The 22,800-nt window shown below is 44.5% G+C and overlaps 1 protein-coding gene across 3 annotated transcripts in view; it reads right to left on the bottom strand.

The window, feature by feature from the left end:
* Galntl5 (polypeptide N-acetylgalactosaminyltransferase like 5) overlaps positions 1-17,478 on the bottom strand; it is a 40,258-nt gene extending 22,780 nt beyond the window's left edge. For all 3 annotated transcript variants that reach the window (XM_048440220.3, XM_048440221.3, XM_085691128.2), the window contains exons 1-4: positions 17,312-17,478; positions 11,215-11,454; positions 7,995-8,112; positions 2,376-2,542 (exon numbers count right to left, since the gene is read on the bottom strand). In XM_048440220.3, coding sequence (XP_048296177.3) covers positions 2,376-2,542; positions 7,995-8,112; positions 11,215-11,422 — 493 coding nt within the window. In that variant the 5' untranslated portion in view covers positions 11,423-11,454; positions 17,312-17,478. The remainder of the gene's footprint in view (positions 1-2,375; positions 2,543-7,994; positions 8,113-11,214; positions 11,455-17,311) is intronic.
* Between the last annotated feature and the right edge of the window lie 5,322 nt (positions 17,479-22,800).

Genomic DNA, 22,800 nt, shown 5'->3' with positions numbered 1-22,800 from the left:
GTCTGGCAGCATACTTGGGTCTTGACCACCACTAGGGACCCTCTTGGTCTCTTTTGAAGGGGACTAAAATGCAAGATGTATATGTAAGAAGGTCAATAGAGATCACGGACTGGTCACCAGCTTCAAATGCATAGCATCTAGGAGTAGGGACTTGGGAAGTATTAGATCATGACCCCACTTGAACCAAAGAGGATGGAACAAAAGAGCATCAATGTAAAAAAGTCAAAAGAACGCTGTTACCAACCTGGTCTTGTTGGCACCCTGGTCTCAGATCAATGTTTGTTGCCCAAGCCACTTTATCCAACTGACAAGAGACCAACATGTCCCTAGACTCTTGGTGCTGCGCTGAAAGGCTGGCAGACACGGTCACTCCTGGAGCTGCATGCCCAGTGTGGGATTTGTGAACTTCTGAGTAAGAAAGCAGAACTCCTCTGGCCAGTAGGTGCACCTGCACCCTGCACCCAGCTTTACTGAGAATTCCTGAGCAGCAAGCTGTAGACATCTCAGCTCTACCGAGCAGATAAGGTAGTGTGGGGGAAGAGAGCAGCACCCATCTCATCGACAAGACTCAGCTGGTAATGACTCCTATGGAAATGTCATGTGATAGGCTCCTGGCCAAATCACATAACTTCCATAGTAACATTAGCTTGGGTCACACCCAGAGCAACCTCATGTCACTCCCACAGGGCGGCCCTCCTGGATTATCTTTTCAACATACCTTTTTCCTGAGGGGCTGTGGTGGCACACGCCTTTAATCCCAGCACTCAGGGAGGCAGAGGCTGGTGGATCTCTGTGGGTTCAAGGCCAGCCTCGTCTACAAGAGCTAGTTCTAGGACAGGATTCCCAAGCTACAGAGAAACCCTGTCTCGAAAAGCCAAAACCCAACAACAAAACAAAACAAAAACAAAAAAACTTAAAAACAAACAAAAAAACTATACCTTTTCCCTTTTAAGTTCATCATAGACTAGCTTCCAGTGGGTTGGGTGACTTTGCAGGTCTGAAACCTACCCAATATTGACATTATTCGGGCACTCCTGGCTTGCCTAAGGTTAATAATCAGTTGTAAACAGACAACCAATTTCAAAGCCAATGCAGAGGTAGCTAGACTTTTGTTCTAATGTCTTCATCCTATCTTAAGAAGCAAGCATAGAGGTATCATTGCTTACTTGCAGTTGGCTTGAGTTCTTTCCTGTGAAGTTCCTAAATTAGGTCATCTCCCTATGTTAAGCCCTGACTTGCTCTTCATATTCATCCATCCATTCATATTTTTGAACAAGGTAGCTGTTTAAAATGTTCTCATACAGTTCAGATTGGCTTTGAACTTGCTTTGTAGCCAAGGATAACCTTGATCTGATCCTCTACTCCTACTTTCACCACCACACCCAGATTATGCATCTCGGATTGAATCCAAGGCCTTCTGCGTGCCAGGCAAACACTCCACCAACTGAGCTACATGGCCATAACTTCCCATGTTCTCATGATTAAATTCCGAAAATGCCCTTCGTGAGTAGTCGCTTTTAAAGAAGTCCAGCTTCACGCCCTTTTCCTAGCCCTTCCAACTCTGCACTCATGCATAAACTTCATAAAATGCTGAAGTATCCCATGCTCACCCTGATTTGTCTCATCTTGGGCCTTTAAAGTGCCATTTCTTTCACTTAAAATATTTTTTTCTTCCTAACCATTTGGGCAATCCCAGCCTATCTGTGCCTCTTCCATGTAGATGGCACTTCTTTCTGAAGTGATCCCTAAAGTCAAGGCAATGCCCCTGTGCTAACTTCATAGACATCATGCCAGGGCCTGGGTCATTCTTTCTCACCATATGCAGTGAGTGCATCAGGTATAGTATCTCCCCCAACAGCTCCTAGAAACATCCTCTATGTGAAACATGCAAGTGCCAAACCGTGCATGGGGAATCTCGCTCATGAATGCAGCGCTTTGAAGGTGAAGACAAGAGGGTCAGGAGTTCAAGGTGGGCCTAGCCTGGGCTAAGTGACCATTTCCCCAAAACAAAATAGATCTCAAGTATCACTCGGAAAGAATGCCCCCTTCCAGACATATAGATGTCACTGTTTGTCACCTTCCAGACAGATAGATAGTCACTGTTTGTCACCTTCCAGACAGATAGATAGTCACTGTTTGTCACCTTCCAGACAGATAGATAGTCACTGTTTGTCACCTTCCAGACAGATAGATAGTCACTGTTTGTCACCTTCCAGACAGATAGATAGTCACTGTTTGTCACCTTCCAGACAGATAGATAGTCACTGTTTGTCACCTTCCAGACAGATAGATAGTCACTGTTTGTCACCTTCCAGACAGATAGATAGTCACTGTTTGTCACCTTCCAGACAGATAGATGTCACGGTTTGTCTCACCAATTTCACTCATGTCGTCAACCAAAATTATTTCCTCAAGGAAACGGTGTGGGGTGAGGTCCATCACACTAGACACTGTCCGGAGCAAGGTGTTAAATTCTTCATTATAAAAACATATGATGATGCTGGCGGTGGGTAGATAGGCTGGGTAGTGTTTCTGATGACATCTGCAAGAAAAATGGGAAGAGAATTAGGCATCCAAAAGCCTCAAGTGTTCTGGGGCCTTCTTCAAATGCCAGTCCTCACTCTGGCTTTCTTTAGTGAGCATTAGAACAGTACATTAAAAAAATACAAAAATTAACAACAAAATGTCCTTAAATTTTTAAAGATTATTTTCATGTATGTGTATATGTCTGTATCTATGTGTGCAGACACTGTACATACAAGAGTTGTGGATACCGGAAGAGGGCATCAGAGACCCCAGAGCTGGAGTTAGAGGCAGATGTGAGTTGCCTGACATGGGGGCTGGGAGTCAAACTCTGGTCCTCTGGAAAAGTACTAAGCTCTCTTGATTTCTGAGCCATTTCTCCTGTCTGTCCTTAAATTCTTTATTTTTTTTTTAACTTTTACTTACTTTGTTGTGTGCATGGGTGGGAGGTATATGTGCCTGCCATGGTGGACATGTGAGGTGGTCATACAGCTTACAGGAGCCAGTCCTCTTCTTCCACCATGTGGGCCTCAATCTCAGGTGTGCAGGTGCCATCCTGCTGACCCCATCACATTCTTTTTTGTTGTTGTTGGTTTTTTGTTTTGTTTTGTTTTTTTGTTTTTCAAGACGGGATTTGGAGCATGTCCTGGAACTAGCTCTGTAGACCAGTCTGACCTCGAACTCACAAAGATCTGCCTGCTTCTGCCTTCTGAGTGGGGATTAAAGGCGTGCGCCACCACTGCCCGTCTAAATTCTTCCACTCTTCTCACACTTTGGAATTATTGTCCTCTTTATAATTACTCTTCCTCTACTTTCCATTTTTATAATCTTAGGTCTATTTTAAAGATAATATTAAACACAGGTTATATCCAAAAATTGGTGTCTATTCTAAATATATTGGTCTAAATTTTTGGAAAGATAACTTCAAAGTAAATTCACTGTGCCATGTGCTTAGCTTTGCTTTGGGGGTTTTACTGTGACACCTGATATGACCAAGAATTGTAGTGGAATTGATGCACTGTGTGTCCTCCAAGTACTGGCAAAGGTCGTATTATTTTTGTGTGCATACAAGTGGAAAACAGGAGTTGAGATCCAGTGTTTTACTGTTTAGAATTAACCATCTAAATAGAAGGGTGACCCAAATTACCCCCACCCCCGCAAGACCTAGTTATAGGAAGACAGCTGGAATCTCAAGGAAATGATGGGGTCAGAAGGCTGAAGCTATCTGGACTGCTCTCCTTCACTCTAGCAATAATGATTGGGGTGAAAACTAACAGTCTCTCTAGCCTACCTCGAAGGTTACGGTTTGGTGAGTTTGCAGGTAGTGAACTTAGTTCAAAACGGTGCCCGGAAAGTAGTAACTATTCTACACAAGGCCCAACCTGCAACCTGCAATCTGTCTCGTTTCCATTTCCTTAATGCTACACGGTGGGAAATGTGGTGGATCAGCCTGTCTCTGGGGTTTTGTTTTTTAGGCATAGCTAGCCGTATAGCCGTGGCTGGACCAGACTTGCTATGTTGATCAGGCTGGGCTTGAATTTACAGAGATCTGCCTGCCATGACTTCCTGTGTGCTAAGATTAAGGGTATGTAAAACCACACCAGCATCCAAGGATGAATCAAAAGGGCCTTCTTTTTCCTGTCAATCCATTGGCTCATAATGGCACAGAGGCCACTTTGGAGGTAATTAATGAGGGCCAGACAAGTGAGGTCAAAAGAATGAAATCACCATTCCCACTGCAATTGTGTGAAAAGGGCAATATTTTTCAGACAGTTCCAGGGCAGTAGGGACTGGGCAGATGAGCCAACAGGAATTTTGGTGTGTGTGCCAGGATAAACATGGATTGGAGGCATCTTGAAGGAGTGTTTATCCTGACCAACATTGTTAGTCCAGTGGGTGGTAGTACAGAAAGTTCAGCTGCTGGGTGGAAGCTAGCATCACGCGGTCAAAGGAATGGAAACCGTGTGAGGTGGCAACCAGGCAAAATCTGAAGTGGTCAGCGAGTATGGCAAGCACACCGTCTGCACCCAAATGGATGTGACCCGAGAGCTCAGCAACAGAATGTTGTGACGACATCAAACTGAAAACCTTCTGCATGACAAAAGAAATTACCATCAGGGTGAAGAGATACCTCTGGATTCAGCAAAACTACTTGCAAGCATCCATGGCGCTGCAGGAACACCTTCTGCTCCTTCAGCCAATAGCCGCTGAAACACCAGCCCACTGGGGTGTGGTCTATTTCTCTTGAAAAAAGAGCGCTTGGTTCAGGCGCTTGGTTCCAGCTCCTGCTCCAGCAACTAGACTCCTTTCCTGAGGGTTGGTGTTTTGTAAGTTTTACCCCCCAAAATAAATACCCCTTTAAATCCTAACTGGTGTGGGATTGTTTTCGCGCTTTACATCTGATGAGGGATTGAGAGCCAGACTTCAACAATTCACAGTGTTGAGGCTATAACACAGTAGAGTGCTCATCTAGCCCTGGGTTAGATCTCAGGAATACACAAGACACTGTCTTTAAAAAAAAAAAAAAAAGCCTAGCAGACCTTCTTCAAAAGAAAACAAGTGGTCAATAGGTGGGGGAGGGAACAGGAGTAGAGAAGGGGAGACTGGGGTTGGTATGTAAAATAAATGAAAACATTAAAAATAAAACTATTCAATGCCACCAGTCATCAGGGAGATGCAAATTAGAACTATTATGAGACAGATGAGATTCCAGCTCACATTATCAAAATACTGAGAACATTGTGAAGCACAACATAATCCAACAACTCTGCTCTTAGATACACATTCAGGTGTATAAGAGATATCTGCCTCATACCACTGAAGCACGATTCCTAGTAGTCAAGATATGAAATCAACCAAAGCGCCCATCAGAAGAGGAATGAGTTAAGTGTGTGCACACAGCGGAGTGCTATTTAGCCTTAAAAACCCGGACAGGTGAGATGGTTCGTTGGTAGAGGGACATGATGATATGCATTGATCCCTGGGCTCCACACCAGCCTGTACTATGTGCATATGTATATATGAATACGCACGCAAATTAAATAGATATAGTTTTTAAGGTAGGAAATTCAGTTATGTACCACAATAAAGATAGACCCAGAGAAACCCTGTCTCAAAAAATCAAAATAAATAAATAAAAAGATAGGTCTAGAAGAGCTGGAATGAAAATAACACAGGAGGGAGAATTAGTCTCCAGAGATATGCACACCAATAGTTATCCAATGCCAACTGGACACACACACACATATATATACACATACACACACATACATACATACATACGTGTGTGTGTGTGTGTGTATACACACACTAAAACACTAAGCAGGTCCATTAGAGTGCTGCTGGAGATAATGCTTGGCCATTATTGGACAAATCACATATTTCCATTAGTTGAAACTTCTAGTGCAACTTGACAACTCTGGTATGTAGCAGAGCAAGGTAGTTAGGGAAGGGTGGGGCAGGGATGAGGAGGGAAATGCTTGGAGGCCGCACAGAAGAGCCAGGGTGGGAGTCCCAGAGTCCCATTATATAGCACTATATATATATGTAATGTGTGTGTGTGTGTGTGTGTGTGTGTGTGTGTGTGTACAGTGCTGAGAAAATGGGTCTTACATGTTTTCAGCATGTGAATATTCTAATTGCCTAATTTAGCCTCTCTACAGTATACAAAAGTGCTCTGTACCATAGATACATAAATTTTACTTTTCAGTTAAAAATTCAGATCAAAAATGAAGGCAAAGCTAGAAAGATGACTCAGTGGTTAAGTACACTGGCTGGACTTCAGGGGACTGCGGTTTGACTCCCAGGATTCCCTTACAGCTGTCTATAACTTCAGCTCCAGGAAATTTGATGTTGTCTTCCGGAGCCAGAGAGCACTGGGCACAAAAGTGATGAGCGTACACACATGCAGGCAAAACCACCCACACAGAACAATAAATACATCTGTTTTAAAAACCAAGGCAAGCTGAACTAGAAGTCCCAAATAATGGAAATGTAGTGTTTTAATGTGTGTGTGTGTGTGTGTGCGTATAAAACCAGTTGGGGTTGGATAACCCTTTGGGTGTCTATCTCTTGGGAAGACTGATCCCCTCACTCCCTTGGTAGTTGTTAGCTGCCTTTAGTTCTTATCTAGGGGTAAAGTCAGTTTTAATTTCTTCTCTCCATGGCGACATGGCCCCATGCCATTGTTCAGTTCTTCTTTAAGCAGGCATATTTCGACTTTGCTTTTCCTATCAAGTAATTATATGATAGAAGAAAGGAACCAAGGCAGTTACACCATTTTAGATAAGATTTAGGGGGAAATAGTAACATGGGGAGAAATTCACAATTTACTGGTATTAAAATATTGATTTTTGTGATAGTTAAATCTTAACTTGATTTAAAGATTGTCCTTCAAGTTAAATTAATATCATGCTTATAGTTTAAGGAAATTTAAATTTATTTTGTGTGTGTGTGGGAGAGAAGAGAGACTGTAGTTGAGGATAACCTTGAACTTCTGACTCCCCTGCCTCCACCCCAACACTGAGATTACAGGCATTCACCACCACTCTTGGTTTATGTGGTGCTGGGAGCAAACCCTGGGCCTTGTGTCTGCCAAACACTCCAATTGGCCTACATCCCCAGCCCAAGTTTGTTTTCTTCTATCATGACTCAGTTACGCTCTGCCATCACGTGCAATCACTCCATCTGTCGAGTGTGCCAGTCACGAGTGGTGTTTGTGGCTTCATTTGCTTGTGTTGCACACATATCACACAATTCAGCAATATGGCCCGTTTTCCAATTTCCTGGAATGGCATTACTGGAGAGTGTATGTTTGCTCAGCTTGAACATTTTTCTTTTAGCTAATGGAAATTGATAATCTTTTCTAGGAAATGATTAGAACCTAAATAATATTTAAGAGGCATCAACAAACAAGATACTGAACAGATGAACCTCAAGAACATTGTGCTAAATGAAATAAGCCAGTACTCCAAAAGACAAATTCTGTATGCTTTTCCTGTTTTGAGGTCTGGGGTGGACTGGGGAAAGGGAGCGCAGGTTTCAGTTCAGGCAGTGCTGTGGTTGCTCACGGCTGCCCATGCTTAATGTTGCTGAATTGTCCCCTCGAAAATTATTAACATAGCAATTTTATATTCATTTTACCACAACTAACATAAACACAGATAACAGAAGACATGAGAATGAAGCAGACCAGGAAGGGAAAGGTAGGCGTACATCCAAAGCAGCTTCTGTTGGGAATTAAGGCTTTAAAGGGTCAGAAGCCCTCACTGGTGACTGAATGAAAACCTACAAGAGATTTACTTAACTCTTCAAAACCTCTAGAACATGTTCTGCCAAGGGGGAAAGTGGTCTCCAGACCCTTAGACATCAGAATCTCGACCTTGTCTGACTTAAAGTCATAAGAACAGGAACCTATTCTATAAGATTTCTAATATGCTAAACATTGAAGTTTGGTTAGTGGGGAAACATACATTTTATCCCTGGAATCTGGCACCTCTCTCCTGATGCCCAGGCTTCTACTGAGAGCAGCATTAAGTCCATATTGCTTAAATCCTTTGTAAAATTCTGGGGCTGAAAAGTCAATCGGATCTGCAAGAAAAAGATAAATTTGCGTCACAAACGTAAAAGCTTCCTGCCGGCACTCTGAGGCGAGCAGCAAGAGCGCCCTGTCCCGAACTGCTCTGAAGCAGTCAACAGATGACATTAACAGTGAAAGCCCAGAGCATCTGCATAAACCAAAGCAGACGTCTTAGTAAATGTTGTCATTAATTCTCAGCCCTATCCAAGCTGCATCAATCACTTTCCTGTTGTGTGTTAAATATCCCGACAAAAGCATCTTAAGAGTGAGCAGTTGTTCTGACACACAGTTCTAGAAGTCCCATTACAGAGGGGAAGGCGCTGCAGCAAGCCCCTAAGAGCAGTTGGTCACACTGCATCTGCAGTCAGTGGGCAGAGGGCAGTGCGTTCAACTTGCCTACTTTTCCCTTTTTATTTTGCAGTCCAGTCTCATAGTCTCTCTCTCTCTCTCTCTCTCTCTCTCTCTCTCTCTCTCTCTCTCTCTCTCTCTCTCTCTCACACACACACACACACACACACACACACACACACACACTTCATAAATGCCACACAGGGGTTATAGAAGCCTTCTGTTGAAACACAAGTAGTCACAGATAAAACATCATCAGCAAACCTCCAAGATAAGAAACTCATTCTCCCTAACCAAAGACAGAGCTGGGGAAAGGGGTAGCCTAGTGACCAAAACAAAACAAAACAAAAAACCTTTGCAAAACTTGCCCTGAGACCTTTCACCTCACCCTCACCCTAAGAAAGCAAGTAACAATATCCGTCTTGCCCCACCTGGTGGTGTCAGCCGGGCCAAGCAGAGCCTAATCTTCCTGCAGTCAGCAGTGGCAGTGCTCAGACCACCCTCCCTACACTACCCAGGAGGGCGGGAGGAGCTTCAGGGCCTCTCCGGGTAGACACTGGTGATGCTGAGTCTCCCGGATGTATTGTCAGTGGAACGTTGAATCTCCAGCCCCCCATGACAAGGAGATGGGGCAGGGTAGAGCCAGGTAGCTTTCTACTTCCCTTCGCCTCTCAGGAGACCCAGTGGAGAGCTAGATGTCCACTGTCATCGGGCAGCAGTGGGACCAGAATAGTTGATACTGTTTCTCTTTGAACCTGGTGGCAGTGAGGACTAATAGACTGTTGAACCTCTTAACCCTGGTGTTAGTGGGGCACAAGGAGGAGAGGAAAGGCAGGACTAGCTGACACCGTGCCCAGTGACAAGGTTGTGAAAGTCAGTGCTCTGTTTAAAGGGAAACCAAGTGACTTGAATTCTTGTATCACCTGTTTATCACAAGATGGTGTGCACATAGTGCTATAGGCAGACGGGGCAGGGAGGGGCTTCTGGAATGGAGGGTGGCCAGACACACATACTTACCTGTTCCTTCTAATAGAGGACAGAAAGGACCAGTAGAAGCATTCTTACCTTCTATACTGTATGACACACTTATACTCAATATTGCAGAAGGGAGGCAATCAGCACTGATGTATTACTAGCTTAGCCCATAAACACTTCTTCTGGCCTGTTGGTTCTAAGGTAATTATGCCCTAGGCCAAATGTGGAGGAGTACAAGATACCAGTAGCAACTAAGTCTATCCATTGTTTTCTTGAGCCTAGACATCCACAGAATGAGGGAAGAAAGAAAGAGGTGATAATGAGAAACAGACATAAGAATAATTTCAAAAATGTGTTCAACCACCTTTACCAGAATGACAAGACTGAGCTCCAAATGATTAACAGCCTCTGTCCCTGCCCACCTACATAATCTGTGCGGTGGGGATGTAATAGAAGACAGACCTTTAGGTTCTGAATCCTCTTTCAGATTGCCGGTGCCTGAATAAAGTAAAGTTTTAAGGTTCAGTGTCTGTCTTTGCTCACTGGCTTTTGAGAGTGACGGGCACTCTCATTCAATTTTGCTTATACATGCACTACAGCTCCCTGAAGGAGACCTGCTTGAAGTCATGCTACAGGGTCTCACAGTATTTTTAATGTCCAGGATCCAATAGAAGATGTCATACCAAGTCCGAAATGGAATTTAAAAGGGACAACCAACAAACACCAACACTGAGATGAATCAGTTGGACCAGACTTGCTAGGATGCTAAAGCAGCCACCACAGCAACATCAGAAGCAGACAGAAAAGGGAGAGCAGCTCAGCTAAGGGACAGAAATTACAAGAACTAACCAAAAGGAAATTATAGGAATGGTGATTACAGTCCTCGAAGAGGCAGGGTGACTCTAAGTAGTAGTTAAACTACACAGAAGGCAGAGCCTGTGAACTTGAGGTCAGGCCAATGGAATTAGTGTGGTATAAACAACAGAGAGATGAACTAGGAAGAAAAAGATTCTCAGGGACCCATGGCACAGCTAAAGAGCTAACTGTGTCACAGAAGGAGAGAGAAAGCAGGGGTGAGGGTGTAGTGTGAGAGCGGGGTAGGGATGCTGCAGAGGGGCCATCCTATGTCTTACTCTTCCATGTCGCTGTCAGCAGTGCTCCCGGGCAGTGCAGAGTCCAGGACACAGATCTGACTTGGAAACCATTAATTATCACTTTATTGTTCTCTTTGTCTTTGGGGACTGATTTCGTTACATCAGGTATAGACATGAATACCTGCATAGACATGAAGCCCAAATCTTCTAACAGTGAGTGTTGGGGAGAGCAAATTCTAAGAGGGTCTTGACATAGAATATCTACAGATGTGTTAATGCAGTTACTACGCAGTACCAGAACTGCCAAGCAGCAGCATGCGGAGGCCATGGAACGACACTGGTGGATTCAGGCAATGGCTGCCTTTGAGGATGGAAGGACCAGGGGTGACATTTCTTTGGCATTTTTTGAAATTCATTTATGTGGAAAACAAAAAGCTGAAGCCAATATAGCAAACTACATAAAAATGAGAAATTAAGAGGTAACGCATGCATGTGTATATACCCTATTGAGTTCTGTGTATAATATATGGATATATGAAATATTTTATAGCTCAAAAGTTAAATTACTCTAAAGGGGACATTCCCTTACTCTTCCAAATATTGAATCTGTGATATGTTGACAGTAGTTAACAGAAATAGATCAGTTTGTTCCTGGGTATAATTCTGGTTTTCCAGGTTCTTCTGCATCAGACTTACCATCAGAAGCATTCTGTTTGGGAGTTTTCTTTGAGACATGGTTTTGCTGGTACACATTTTTTCGAAGTGAATTAGCCCTTATGAGTTCCTGGGTTTTCTTCAGCTGTTCGTTCTCTTGATCGTCCTGGAAATAGGCGATTAGCAGAGTTGTCCAGAGCCCGATGGCCAGGGTTCCACAGAAGACACACTGAGCTATGATGCTCTTCATTGTGGGGTCCACATTTTTAAATTCCAGTTTTCCTAGATGAGAGCATTGTAAGAGAAGCATTGTAAGAATTCAAACTCAGTGATGTTTGAATTGTTCATGTAGCTGAAGTTCTGTTTTCAGTGTTTCAGAAATAATCATTTCAATACTTTCTGAATACAGAAGTTTACCTCTTTTCTGTCACAAAAATTCTTCACACATAGGATCACCATCCAGACGGGTCAGTATGGAACAGGCAGCATAATTTAAAGTCTTTGCCCTACCCCTGAGCAGAGAGTGCAAGGAGAGGAAGAATAACACAAAAATCCGTCTCTTACTCCGCCCTGCCCACTTGGAGAGATAGGGTGGTTCTCTAAGACTCTGACCAGACGCCGGTCAGGCTGCAGTGTGAAAGCATGCAATGTCACGTGCTGGAGAGGACAACTGAGGCTTGAGCGCCGTGGCCCACTGTTGAGGGGACCACACATAGACTCAGTGTTTGGGTTCTAAGCGCCTACCCTGAATGTCTCCATTGGCGCTCGTGGTCAGATGTAAGTGAAGCTTTTCTCAGCAGAACTGCTGAGGCTGTCCTTTCTTTTTCTTCCTTTCTCTTCCCTCCCTCCCTCCCTCCCTCCCTCCCTCCCTCCCTCCCTCCCTCCCTCCCTCCCTTCCTTCCTTCCTTCCCTCCTTCCCTGTCTGTCCTGGAACTCACTCTGTAGACCAGGCTGGCCTCGAACTCAGAGATCCACCTGCTTGTACCTCCTGTGTGCTGGGATTAATGTCAAGCACCACCACTGCCCAGCGGAGGCTGTCCTCTCAAATGGTGAAATCAGTCAGTTAGAGCCGTCAGCAAGTGAATTTTAAACCCGTAGTGACAAGCAGGAGGCGAGCAGAGGGGGCTGGGAAGCTGGCAATCAGGACCTAAGTTTGAATCTCCAGAGCCCACATAAAAAGCCAAACAGAGCAGTACTAAAGAGGGCAGAGGGACAGAGCCCAGGAACTCTCTGGCTGGCTAGCCTAGACAATTGCTGAACTTCAGGTTCAGTAAGAGACCCTGTCTCAAAGGATAACGGAGGAAAGAAACAAGGAAGGATTCCCAGCATTGGCTTCAGGCCTCAACACACATGTGTACTCACATGCATGTGTGCCTCCATGGGGACACGGTGGGGAGGGAGGGAGGGAGGGAGGGAGGGAGGGAGGGAGGGAGGGAGAGAGGGAAGGAGGGAGGGAGGGAGAAGCAAGCAGAACATCGTGTATTTTGCAGAACATGGTTAGTGTGCCTGCTTATGGTCGCTGATATGCAGCAGATGCTTGGGGAACCTGTGAGCAGATGATATGCAGTGTCCAGCAGCTCCAGCCCGCCAGGAGGAAAATTCAGAGCCTGCTGCATTCTTAGTTCTAGCTCCTGAATAGCTCTGCAGCACGCATGGCAGAGACTCAGATCAACAGAACTGGTGATGCATGTGGAGCATTTATGAGGCTGTCTAGTAAGAGCTTTCTTTCAATGTCAGTGGTCTCCATGCAAGTGTCTGTATCTTCCTCTTGACTCAGCTGTGAATAAAAACAAAGCTAAACATCCTTATTAGAAAAGGCTGGGGGCCATGAATGCGAGTGAGGGGTTTCTTTTTTGTTGTTGTTATTTTTGTTTTGTTTTGTTTTGTTTTAAACAGGGTCTCCCATAGCCCAGGTTGACCTCAAATTCACTTTGTAGCCAAGGATGACCTTGAGCTTCTGATTCTCCTGAGTGCTGAAATTACAGGTATGGGTTACCATGCCAAGTTTTATATGGTACTGGAGACCAAATCCAGAGTTTTGTGTATGCTAGGAAAACAGTCTCCCAACTGAACCACATTCAAGGCACATAAGATTTTTACAGTACTTTCAAGACAAAGTTATTGGCCATGTGCTCACAATTTGGAAGGAGGCAGAATTTCACAGCCTGAGTGGGAAATGAGAGGACCATGAAGCAGAACCAGGTTGAGCTGCTGAGAGATAGGAGTGAGCAGGGCCTTGGCAAGTCTTACATGTATAATCAGAAGGGGGCTCTCTTCACCCCAGTGCACTGAAAAGCCCAGGCAGGATAAATGAATTACAGAGGCGCAGCTCACAGTGGAATTGAGAGACATTTAAAACACCTAGGTGTGTGATATCAGCGCTGCCCAGAGCCTTCAAGCCTTACCACAACACACGCACGCACGCACGATAGCAAGGCTGTTGTGGCTGAAATGGGAGAAGAGGGAACTGCTCTAGGAGGAGAAGCTGGGCCCAGGGGAAAGACCAATATGGAGACTCTAGGTCAGTGGTTCTCAACCTTTTACACAGTTCTTCCTGTTATGGTGACCCCCAACTGTAAAATTATTTCATTGCCACTTCATAACTGTAATTTAGAATTTACAGTTCATGAATGGTTAATATCTGATATGCAGGATATCTAATATGCAACCATCAAAGGGGTTGTGACTCATAGGTTGAGAACCATTGCTCTTGAGCTCCCCACAAATGCTGGTTCCCCTGCAGATGCCTGCTCCAATACTCAGACTGTCCAAAATTGCTTGTTCTGCCTTGCAATTGGAATGGAATGCTGATATAGACCGAACCATAACTCTTCAAAATTACGTCAGATCATTAACCACAACGTGACCATTTTTGTGAAAGAGATCATTTTTAATCTTTTAATTTTAAACTCCTTTAGGGAGGTGATTAAGGTTAAATGAACTCATAGGATGGGGCCTGATCCTGTATGACTGGTGACCTTATAAGATAGCCAAGAAACATGTACAGCGGGAAGGACACGTGAGGGTTTGTCAAGAAGGGGGGCACTTGTGAGTCAAGAAGAGAAGCTTGAAGTGGAAGGCGCCCAGCCAACGCCTTGACCTTGTACTTCTGGCTGTGAGAAAGTAAATTCTTGTGTTAGCCAGACACTCTGTGATGTTTTGTTCTATTTGCCCACATGGACTGATACAGAAGCCAAGGATTGACCAAGGCAGTTGAGGAAAACCTTCATCAGGGAGGGAAAAAAATTATGTGGAGAGCCACAAAAAGGAACAACCCAAAACTTGCAAAATACTGAAACTGAGAAATCAAGGATAGCACACTCAAAGAGCCAGAGAAAGGACAGTAGAGGACAAAAAGGGACACTTGAAATTTAAAATGTGCCAGCCACAGTTAGCAAAATCAGCAGAAAATTGGAAAATAAAAGGGGATTTTTCTGGAAAGTACAGCAAGATGACAGAGTAAGGGGCAACTTCAGATGGGGCATCCTTTCAGCAGGATCTAACTAGTAAGGAATTCCAGAAAACTCTGGAAGAAGGGGAGGGGAGGAGAGGGGAGGAATGATTACATCAGCAAAGAACACAGAGTGGCCAGTGCAGCAAATGGGAGAGCATCCCAGGAGAGCTGACCTTTTCAGAGGATGACATTAAACTCCGCAGTAACCAAATCCAGAAGGACTAGGGAGAAATGGTTATAAATTCATTATTAGGTGATATCAAACCTAAATTTCTACAACTAGTCAAAACCTGGTCAAGCTCAAGAGTGGAATGAAGGTTTCCAGATAGCAGATAACTCAGAAAAAGCCTTCTCCATGTCCTCCTCCTCTTCCTCCTCCTCCTCCTCCTTCAGTGGGCATAAACGTGAGTTATAAATGCCAACAAGGAAAAAGCAAAAGGAGGATACAAGCATGTACACATACACACACACACACACACGTACAATGATCACAAAACCATAAATCTGCGTCTGTCCCCATTGGCTTTGTTTTAAAATGTGAGATGGGCTGGGGAGATAGCTCAGCAGGCAAAGCACTTGCTGTTCAAGTATGAGGCCTGAGTTGGAATCCTCAGAACCCATATAAAGCTGGACACTGCACTACACACATGTAATATCAGTGCACCTATGAAGAGAAGGGAGGTAGAAACAGGAGAACCCCGGAAGGTTCAGGTGGGCCAGCATATGCAGTGCCAAGCAACAAAAAGACTATCAAACAAGGTTGAAGGCAAAGACTAACACCTCATGTTGTCCTCTGGTCTTCATACTCCTGCCATAGCTTGTGTGCCTGAATTCATACACACACACACACACACACTCACACACACACGCACGTACACACACACACGCACACACACACTTTAGGGCTAGGGAGATGGCTTTAGTGGGTAAAGTGCTTGCTTTGCAAGCCAGAGACCCCAGACTCAGTCCTTAGCACCCACACAGAAGTCAGGTGCATCAGGGCTGGAGAGGTGGCTCAGCCATTAGGAGCACTTGCTCTTCTTGCTGAGGGCCTGGATTTGGTTCTCAACACCTACACTGCGGCTCCCAGTCATCTGGAATTTTAGTTCAAAGGGATCTAATGCCCTCTTCTGGCCTCTTAGGGCACTAGGCATAATTATATACATGCATGCAGGCAAAGCAATTACACACATAAAATAAATCTTAAAAGAGAAAAGGAAAAAAAGAAAAAGGCTGGGTGCAGCCGCACACACATGTAATACTGATACTGGAGGGTTGGAGAGAGAAAGGTCTCTGGAGCCTGTTGGCCAGACAGCCTAGCCAGTCAGTGAGCTGCAGCTTCAGCGAGTCTTGTCTGTCCACGCTCCAATAAATAATCTTCCACTCATGCTCATCCAAGAAGTCATAATCAAACTCAGTGGGTGACACGTACACAGTAGGTTGCAAGGACAAACTTGTTACAAAGAAGAAGGGTTTCAACAGAAGGGGGGATGACAGGGATAGCGGAAGTGAAAGCTACAGAAATTCATCATGTACATAAGTGAAACTGTCAAGGATTAATGTGTGTGTTGTGTGCGTGTGTTTGCGTAGTGAGACTTTCCCAAACCAATGATTATAAAATGATAACACCCACCCCAGACCTTTGTCACCATGCCTTCTTTTTTATTTTTATTTATTTAATTTTTTTGAGACAGGGTTTCTCTGTGTAGCCCTGGCTGTCTTGGAGCTCACTCTTCAGACCAAGCTGTCCTCAAACTCAAAGATCTGCCTGCCTCTGCCTCCTGAGTGCTGGGATTAAAGGTGTGTACCCACGGCCCAGCTATCAGCATGCTTTATTAAAGGGCCTTGCAAGAGTACCCTTTCCTGTAATGTTAATATTGTCATCTCTACAGGGTCTAGGGGCACGGGAGAGAGAAACTGCTTAGTGTTTTGTGAGGGGTTATCTCGATTAGGTTAACTGAGGTGGGGACATCACAACTAAACATAGGTGACGCCATACTATGGGCTGGGGTCTCAGGCGAATGGTAAAGAAAGAGCCCTCTGCCTGAGCACAGGAGTTCATTCTACTTCTTGACCGTAGGTGTCATGTGACCAACAACCTCCCTCTCCTACCACTGGGCGCCATGCTTTCCCCCTCAGGATGGATTCTAGTCCTCAAATATAAGTGAAAATAAATCCTAACTCCCAAATTTAAAACAAGAAGGTGGATTGGGAAGGACACCACTGTAAAGACACATACGGACACACATCCCTTCCCCACATAAATGTGAGATTTTAGAATCAGGAGAGCATGGCCTTGCTTTTGATTGATGTCACAACTACTTTTTCTGAAAATAATGGTGATATTTTGTAATGCTTTATCTTCCTGATATTGTTCTCCAGACAGAACCTGTAATCTTCTCGTACTTTAAAGGCTTTTCCCTCCACTGATTTTTTTTTTTTACATAAGTGTTAAGCGCACACATGAGTATATCATAGATTCTGTTTTCAGGAGCTGGAGCCTACGTAGTACTTTTCCTCCAGAAGTGAGGCATAGCCAGACTAGTGATCACCTTTTCTTCTGGTAACAAAGCAACCTCAGTACTGCTCCCTAGATCTCTAACCCATTTCCAGTAGATCGCTGCTCTTAGTGATCTAGGCACCTGGACTTCCTAAATCTCTGTTCCCTTATGCTTAGCCCCTTACCTGTTAATGGGGTGACCACCCTGGTAACTTTGAAAGCAAGTCATTTGCCAAGTGGTCAGCACTGAAATCAGGTCTGTGAATGATGAAAAGATGTACTTTTTCTAGATGGTGCTGGATCATTCTGAGTGTTCAGCTTGCCACCACAGACTGCCTCTCAGAGTCCAGTGACATCACACAGGGCATTGTTAGCCCACAGAGGCCCCTGTCAGCAAGCCTAGCAAGCAGTTAGAACCCAGGAAGCTGGAGGTCAAAGGGCCCTAGCATAGCTACCAGCTGAATGTCTTCCTTCCTCAGCTGAGGAAACAGAAAGCCTCATGAAAGTCAAGGTCAAAACTGAGGGTTTGTAGGCTTGGCCTAATGTTTAGCTCTTGTGAAATAAGATTAAAAAAAAAAAAACAGCTGTCCTTCAGAATACTTCAAGAAACTGAAATATAAGATGGGGCCGACTGAATGCCTTTAATTTTTACTCTCTAATCTATTGCTCAACATTTAGATGGTGGTACACAAGGTCAGCCAAAAACTTGGGAAATTCCTTCTTCAGGAGGCTAAGCCAATCACACCCCTCCCCCTCAGTGGTTTGATTGGAACCATACACCTGTGTCAGCTCAACAGCAGAAGGGGTGTGCTGAGGCCTTTCAGACCCTTCCCTGGAGCAGCTGAAGTCCTTGATGCTCCCCAGCCTAAATTTCATGCTCTGCTCGTTTGCACAGGCTGGATGGGAAGGTGCTGCTTTGTCATTCAGCAGTAATGTTGATTTGATTTCATAAAAAATATTTGAATGTACTGGGGAGATGGCTAGTTTGGGGAATTTCTTGCTTTATACACTTGAGGATTTGATTTGGAACCCTAGCATGCCTGTAAAAACCAGTCATGGCAGTGCATGCCTGTGACCCTAGCACAGGAGAGACAGAGTCAGGAGACTCCTGGGGACTTGCTAGCCAGACAATCAAGCTAAGTTGGTAAACTCCAGGTTGAGTGATAGATCTTGGCTTGGAAAAAAACCATGGAGAACAATGAAGGAAGACACCGCACACCAACCTTCATATACACAACATACATGCATGCATGCACATCCCTACCTGCCTGTACACACAGATCCTTAAGAAACGTGTGTGCACCTGTGTGTGCACATGCACATACAAAGTTTAGGGATTAGAGATGTAGCTCAATAGTAGACTGGTTTCCTAGCATACAAAGCCCTGAGTTTGATCCCTAGGTGTGAAAAAGAGATCATTTTTATTCTTAGTGTATCTAAACTGGGAATGATGTAAAAACCCACTAAGAGTGGAATGGATAGGGGCTGTGGATGTAGCTCAGTTGATAAAGTGCCTACCTAACAAGCTTGAAGCCCAGGATTCTATCCCCAGCACCACATAAACCAGACACAATGGCATAGGCTCGAAACCGCAGCAGAGGTGGAAGCAGGAGGGTCAGGAACTCAGGGTCATTCTTGACTACATAGAAGAGTTGGAGACCCTGTCATGAAAGATAAGAAAATGAGTGGATTGAATAATTGTGCTATTTTCATACATTGGACTATGAAATAGACAAGCTACAGGTGTGTGTGTGTGTGTGTGTGTGTGTGTGTGTGTGTGTGTGTGTGTGAGAGAGAGAGAGAGAGAGAGAGAGAGAGAGAGAGAGCGCAGGAATGTACCTCAGACACAGTCTTATACTACAGAAGCAAGACTCAGGTTGCATGACGCTATTGCCATGACACCGAAGAAAGCACCAAATTGGTCTATGGAGAGAGAAGTCTGAGAAATGATCCCCTCTGGGGTGAGGGTGGCACTAGGTGTGGGGCCAAGGGTGGGCTGTTGGGGTCTACTCTTGACTTGGTGAAGGCCTGCTGAGCCTAGGCGTGTGGATACTCATGGGCTGCTCAAGGTTTTCACCCTTCAGATATTCTAACAGAATCAGTGGGGGAAAGTCCACCCTGCTTATGGCTTGGTTTAATAAGTAAAGTCTTTCTGAGAAAAAAAAATCAAGGCACTAGACTGGTCCAAGGACAAAGATAGGATTTTTGTATTGGGAGCTAACTCACCCTCCGAAGCAGAGCCATAGATTTCGGTGTATTCACAAAAGTCCTGCAAACTTGACTAAGTCCACAGTGTTTTCATTGGTTCAGAAAGAGTCTCCATGAGAAGTAGCAGTCAGAGCAACGACTGAGCTGGCAAAGTGCCTGCCCTGCAAGCATGAAGAACTGCATTCAGATCCCCTGAACCCACATACAAAGCTGAGAGGGAGGCACATACCTGAGACCTCACCACTAGGATCAGCAGAGGGGGCAGGGGGCAGAGATAGGAAGATCCTACAGGTCCCTGGCCAGACGGTCAGCCTATCCAAATTGATGACCTTCTGGTCCAGTGAGATGCCTTGTCTCAAAAGCTTTGCCGATCATTTAAAGAAGGACACTGAAATCTACCTCTAGCTTCCACACAAATGCTCATGTACTGCACCCATAAGTCTACACGACTACACTAGGAAGTGCATACACCAGACACGCAGAATCCAGCACACACAACACAGCAGCTACACCTCGAACAGCCACTGACTGCAAGCCACTGGCCCATTTTCTGGCTCCATGGATTTGCCTTCTTTGGGTAATGACTCATACAATAGCATTCTGTGTGTGCTGTGTGTGGCTGCTTTCACTTAATAATGTGTTTTTAGGAATTATATTTGTTTATTTGCATATGCCACAATGTTGGAAGTTGATACTCTCCTCCCACCGTGTGGGTCTTCGGGATTAAAATTAGGTTGTCAGGTTTGGTGGCAATTACAATTATGTGTACCCACTGATTCACCTCTCTGGCCCATCATAATGTTTTCAGTGTTAATATACATTGTAGCATAAATCAGTACTTCGTTTCCTTTTATGACTGAATAACTATTGTATACAAATATTACAATTTAGTCATCAGTTTTTCAGATGATGTGTATTTAGGTCACTTGTGTTTGGCCTTACTAAATGGTGAACATGTAATTTCTCTTCCTTTGAATTCTACCTATGAGTAGAATTACTGTGGTAATGTTATTTAATTTCCTGAGAGGGAGCTAATTATTAACAGTCTTTCCTTAAACTGGCCTCCAGATTTCAGCTTGCCTCACCAATCCCTACTGCATGCACACTGATTCCTGGCAGTATATTTCTTCATATATATCCCTATTTGGCCGTGTAGTTCTCAGAAGCACAAATGTATATGTCTGTGTCACCCTCCTTATAAATATGGAGCCCAGAAGGGTCCCACAGACCCCCTTTCTGTCAGTCTTTACAGCCTTTTGGAGTTCAGATTTTCTCCGTGAACTGTGTTATCTATTGTGGATTATCTGGATAGAGGCTGGGATGTGCAGGGTTTTGTTCTTCAGCATTTTCCTGAGATTTACTTTTGTTTCGTATAACAGCCAGTTGTTTTGTTGATGGATATCCTGCTAAGGCTGCCACAGTAAAACACTAAACTCAGTGGCCAAACAACACGAAACTGATGGTTCTGTTACTTCCAGCCACCAGAAATCCAAGGCCAGAGCTGACTGCCCTGAGATGTGCCTCCATCCTTACCTTAGAAAGTAATCTGTCCTTAACCCCTTATTTTCTTGTTGCTCTTCCTCCCTGCCCCCATCTTATGAAGAAAGTGACTTTGAAATAACTAACTTGCTTTGTTTGTTCTTGCTGCCGTGCTCTTCAGTCTCTTCCTGTCTGTAAAGCCAACCTCCTCCACTCGGCCCATGGGAACACTTTTTCTGTGTTTATGGGATAAAGTGTTGGCCAATTCTAAAATACAAAATAAGCCCAATTATGTAGTAAACCTTTCCCACAGAGGTGGATGGCTGCTATCTCAGGAGTGGGTGTGGTGGTGTACACCTAGTATCCCAGCATGTGGGAGGTAGAGGCATGAGGATCAGAAGTTCAGTGTTAACCTTGGCTACCTACATAGTTTGTTTGAGGCCAGCATAATCTACATGAGACCCTGTTTTAAAAGGTGTCAGAAGGCATCATTCAGGAATGGTGGTACACACCTTTAATCTCAGCTCTCAGGAGACAGAGGCAGTGTGGTTCTTTGTGAGTTTGAAGCCAGTCTGGTTATATTGTAAGACCCTGTCTCAACAACAACAGAAGTAAGTGTGTGTGTGTGTGTGTGTGTGTGTGTGTGTGTGTGTGTGTGTTGGGGGAGGGTACTGGAGAGATGATGGTTCATCAGTTTTTGCTTACTGCTCTTCTAGAGGACCCAAGTTAAATTTTCAACACCCAACTCAGACAGTTCAAACTGTGTTAACTCCCGCTCCACTGGACCTGATGCCCTCCTTTTCTGATCTCCAAAGACACTGCACAAATGGCATACATACATACACATAAATAATAAATATTTTTAAAATGTTAAAAATCAATCAAATGATTTTAGTTTTAGTCCTGTTTTAGTTTAAGTTCCTTCCAACCCAGCCCAACTTGGTTCACCTCTGCAAAGGTTCTAGTTCTGTCTGATTGCTCCAAAGACAAAGGCTTGACCTCTTTGTGTTCTCAATTTTCCTTCTTACCTTCAAGTCTCTCTAATTGCTAGTGCCAGCTTAACCAACCTGTGCTCTTCCGTGTCTTAAAAACTCCATGGAGGAGATGGAGAGATGGCTCCGTGGTTGAGAGCACTGTCTGCTCCTTTAGAGGACCCAGGTTTGGCTCTCAGCACTCAGATGGTGGCTCACAACCATCTGTAACTTCAATTTCAGGGCATCCAGTGCCCTCTTTTGGCCTCTGTGGGCACTAGGCATGCATGCTGTACACACGCAGCTAAAGCACCCATACACATAAAATATTTGGAAAATCTCTCTGGAGAATCCATTCTCTACCCATGCTGGTCATCCAATGGTCCAAACTCTCTACTGCCACCCGTCCTTTGGGATCTGGTCATCTGGAGTATGGTGGTCTTTCCCTCTATCCGTAGAGTGACCTTTCCTGCAGGGGCGGCCATCATCTCAGGAAACTCACTTTCCAGGATATAACATGAAAGGCATGCCCTGACATTAATGACTTTCTCTCTCCAAGAGTGGGCCCAGCCTGGGGTTGGGTGGGGATGGGAACGGGAGTTTAGTGATAGATGTCAGGCAGAAAGAAGCCAAACCAAAGCCTTTGTTGATGAAGCTTTGCAAAGTGAACTTTTGGTGCCAGGAAAAGGGCAGTGGTGATGCAGGGTTCCAGCTGCCGAGTGAACCAGGAACTGTGCTCACCTCTACACTTGGACCAGAGCCATCTGAAGTGACAAGGTGCACATCAGGAGGTTGCTGGGCTTCTGCTGTGTGGACATTTCTGTTCTGTTTATACTTCAGCCGTCACATAACCATTGTTCCTTTTCTACATTCAGAAGTTCAGAACACCAATTCAGAGCCACGGGACTCTCTTTCTAAACTGCAGTTCCTAAGAATTAAATACATCCTTTTACTTTTGCAGCTCCTGAGTTTGGATAGATGAACAATATTTGTTATGGTTTAGATGTAAGACATCT

Source organism: Myodes glareolus, chromosome 6 (assembly GCF_982192425.1).
Source record: "Myodes glareolus chromosome 6, mMyoGla1.1, whole genome shotgun sequence".
Classification (NCBI taxonomy): Eukaryota; Metazoa; Chordata; class Mammalia; order Rodentia; family Cricetidae; genus Myodes; species Myodes glareolus.
This window is presented reverse-complemented; position numbering and strand designations above follow the sequence as displayed.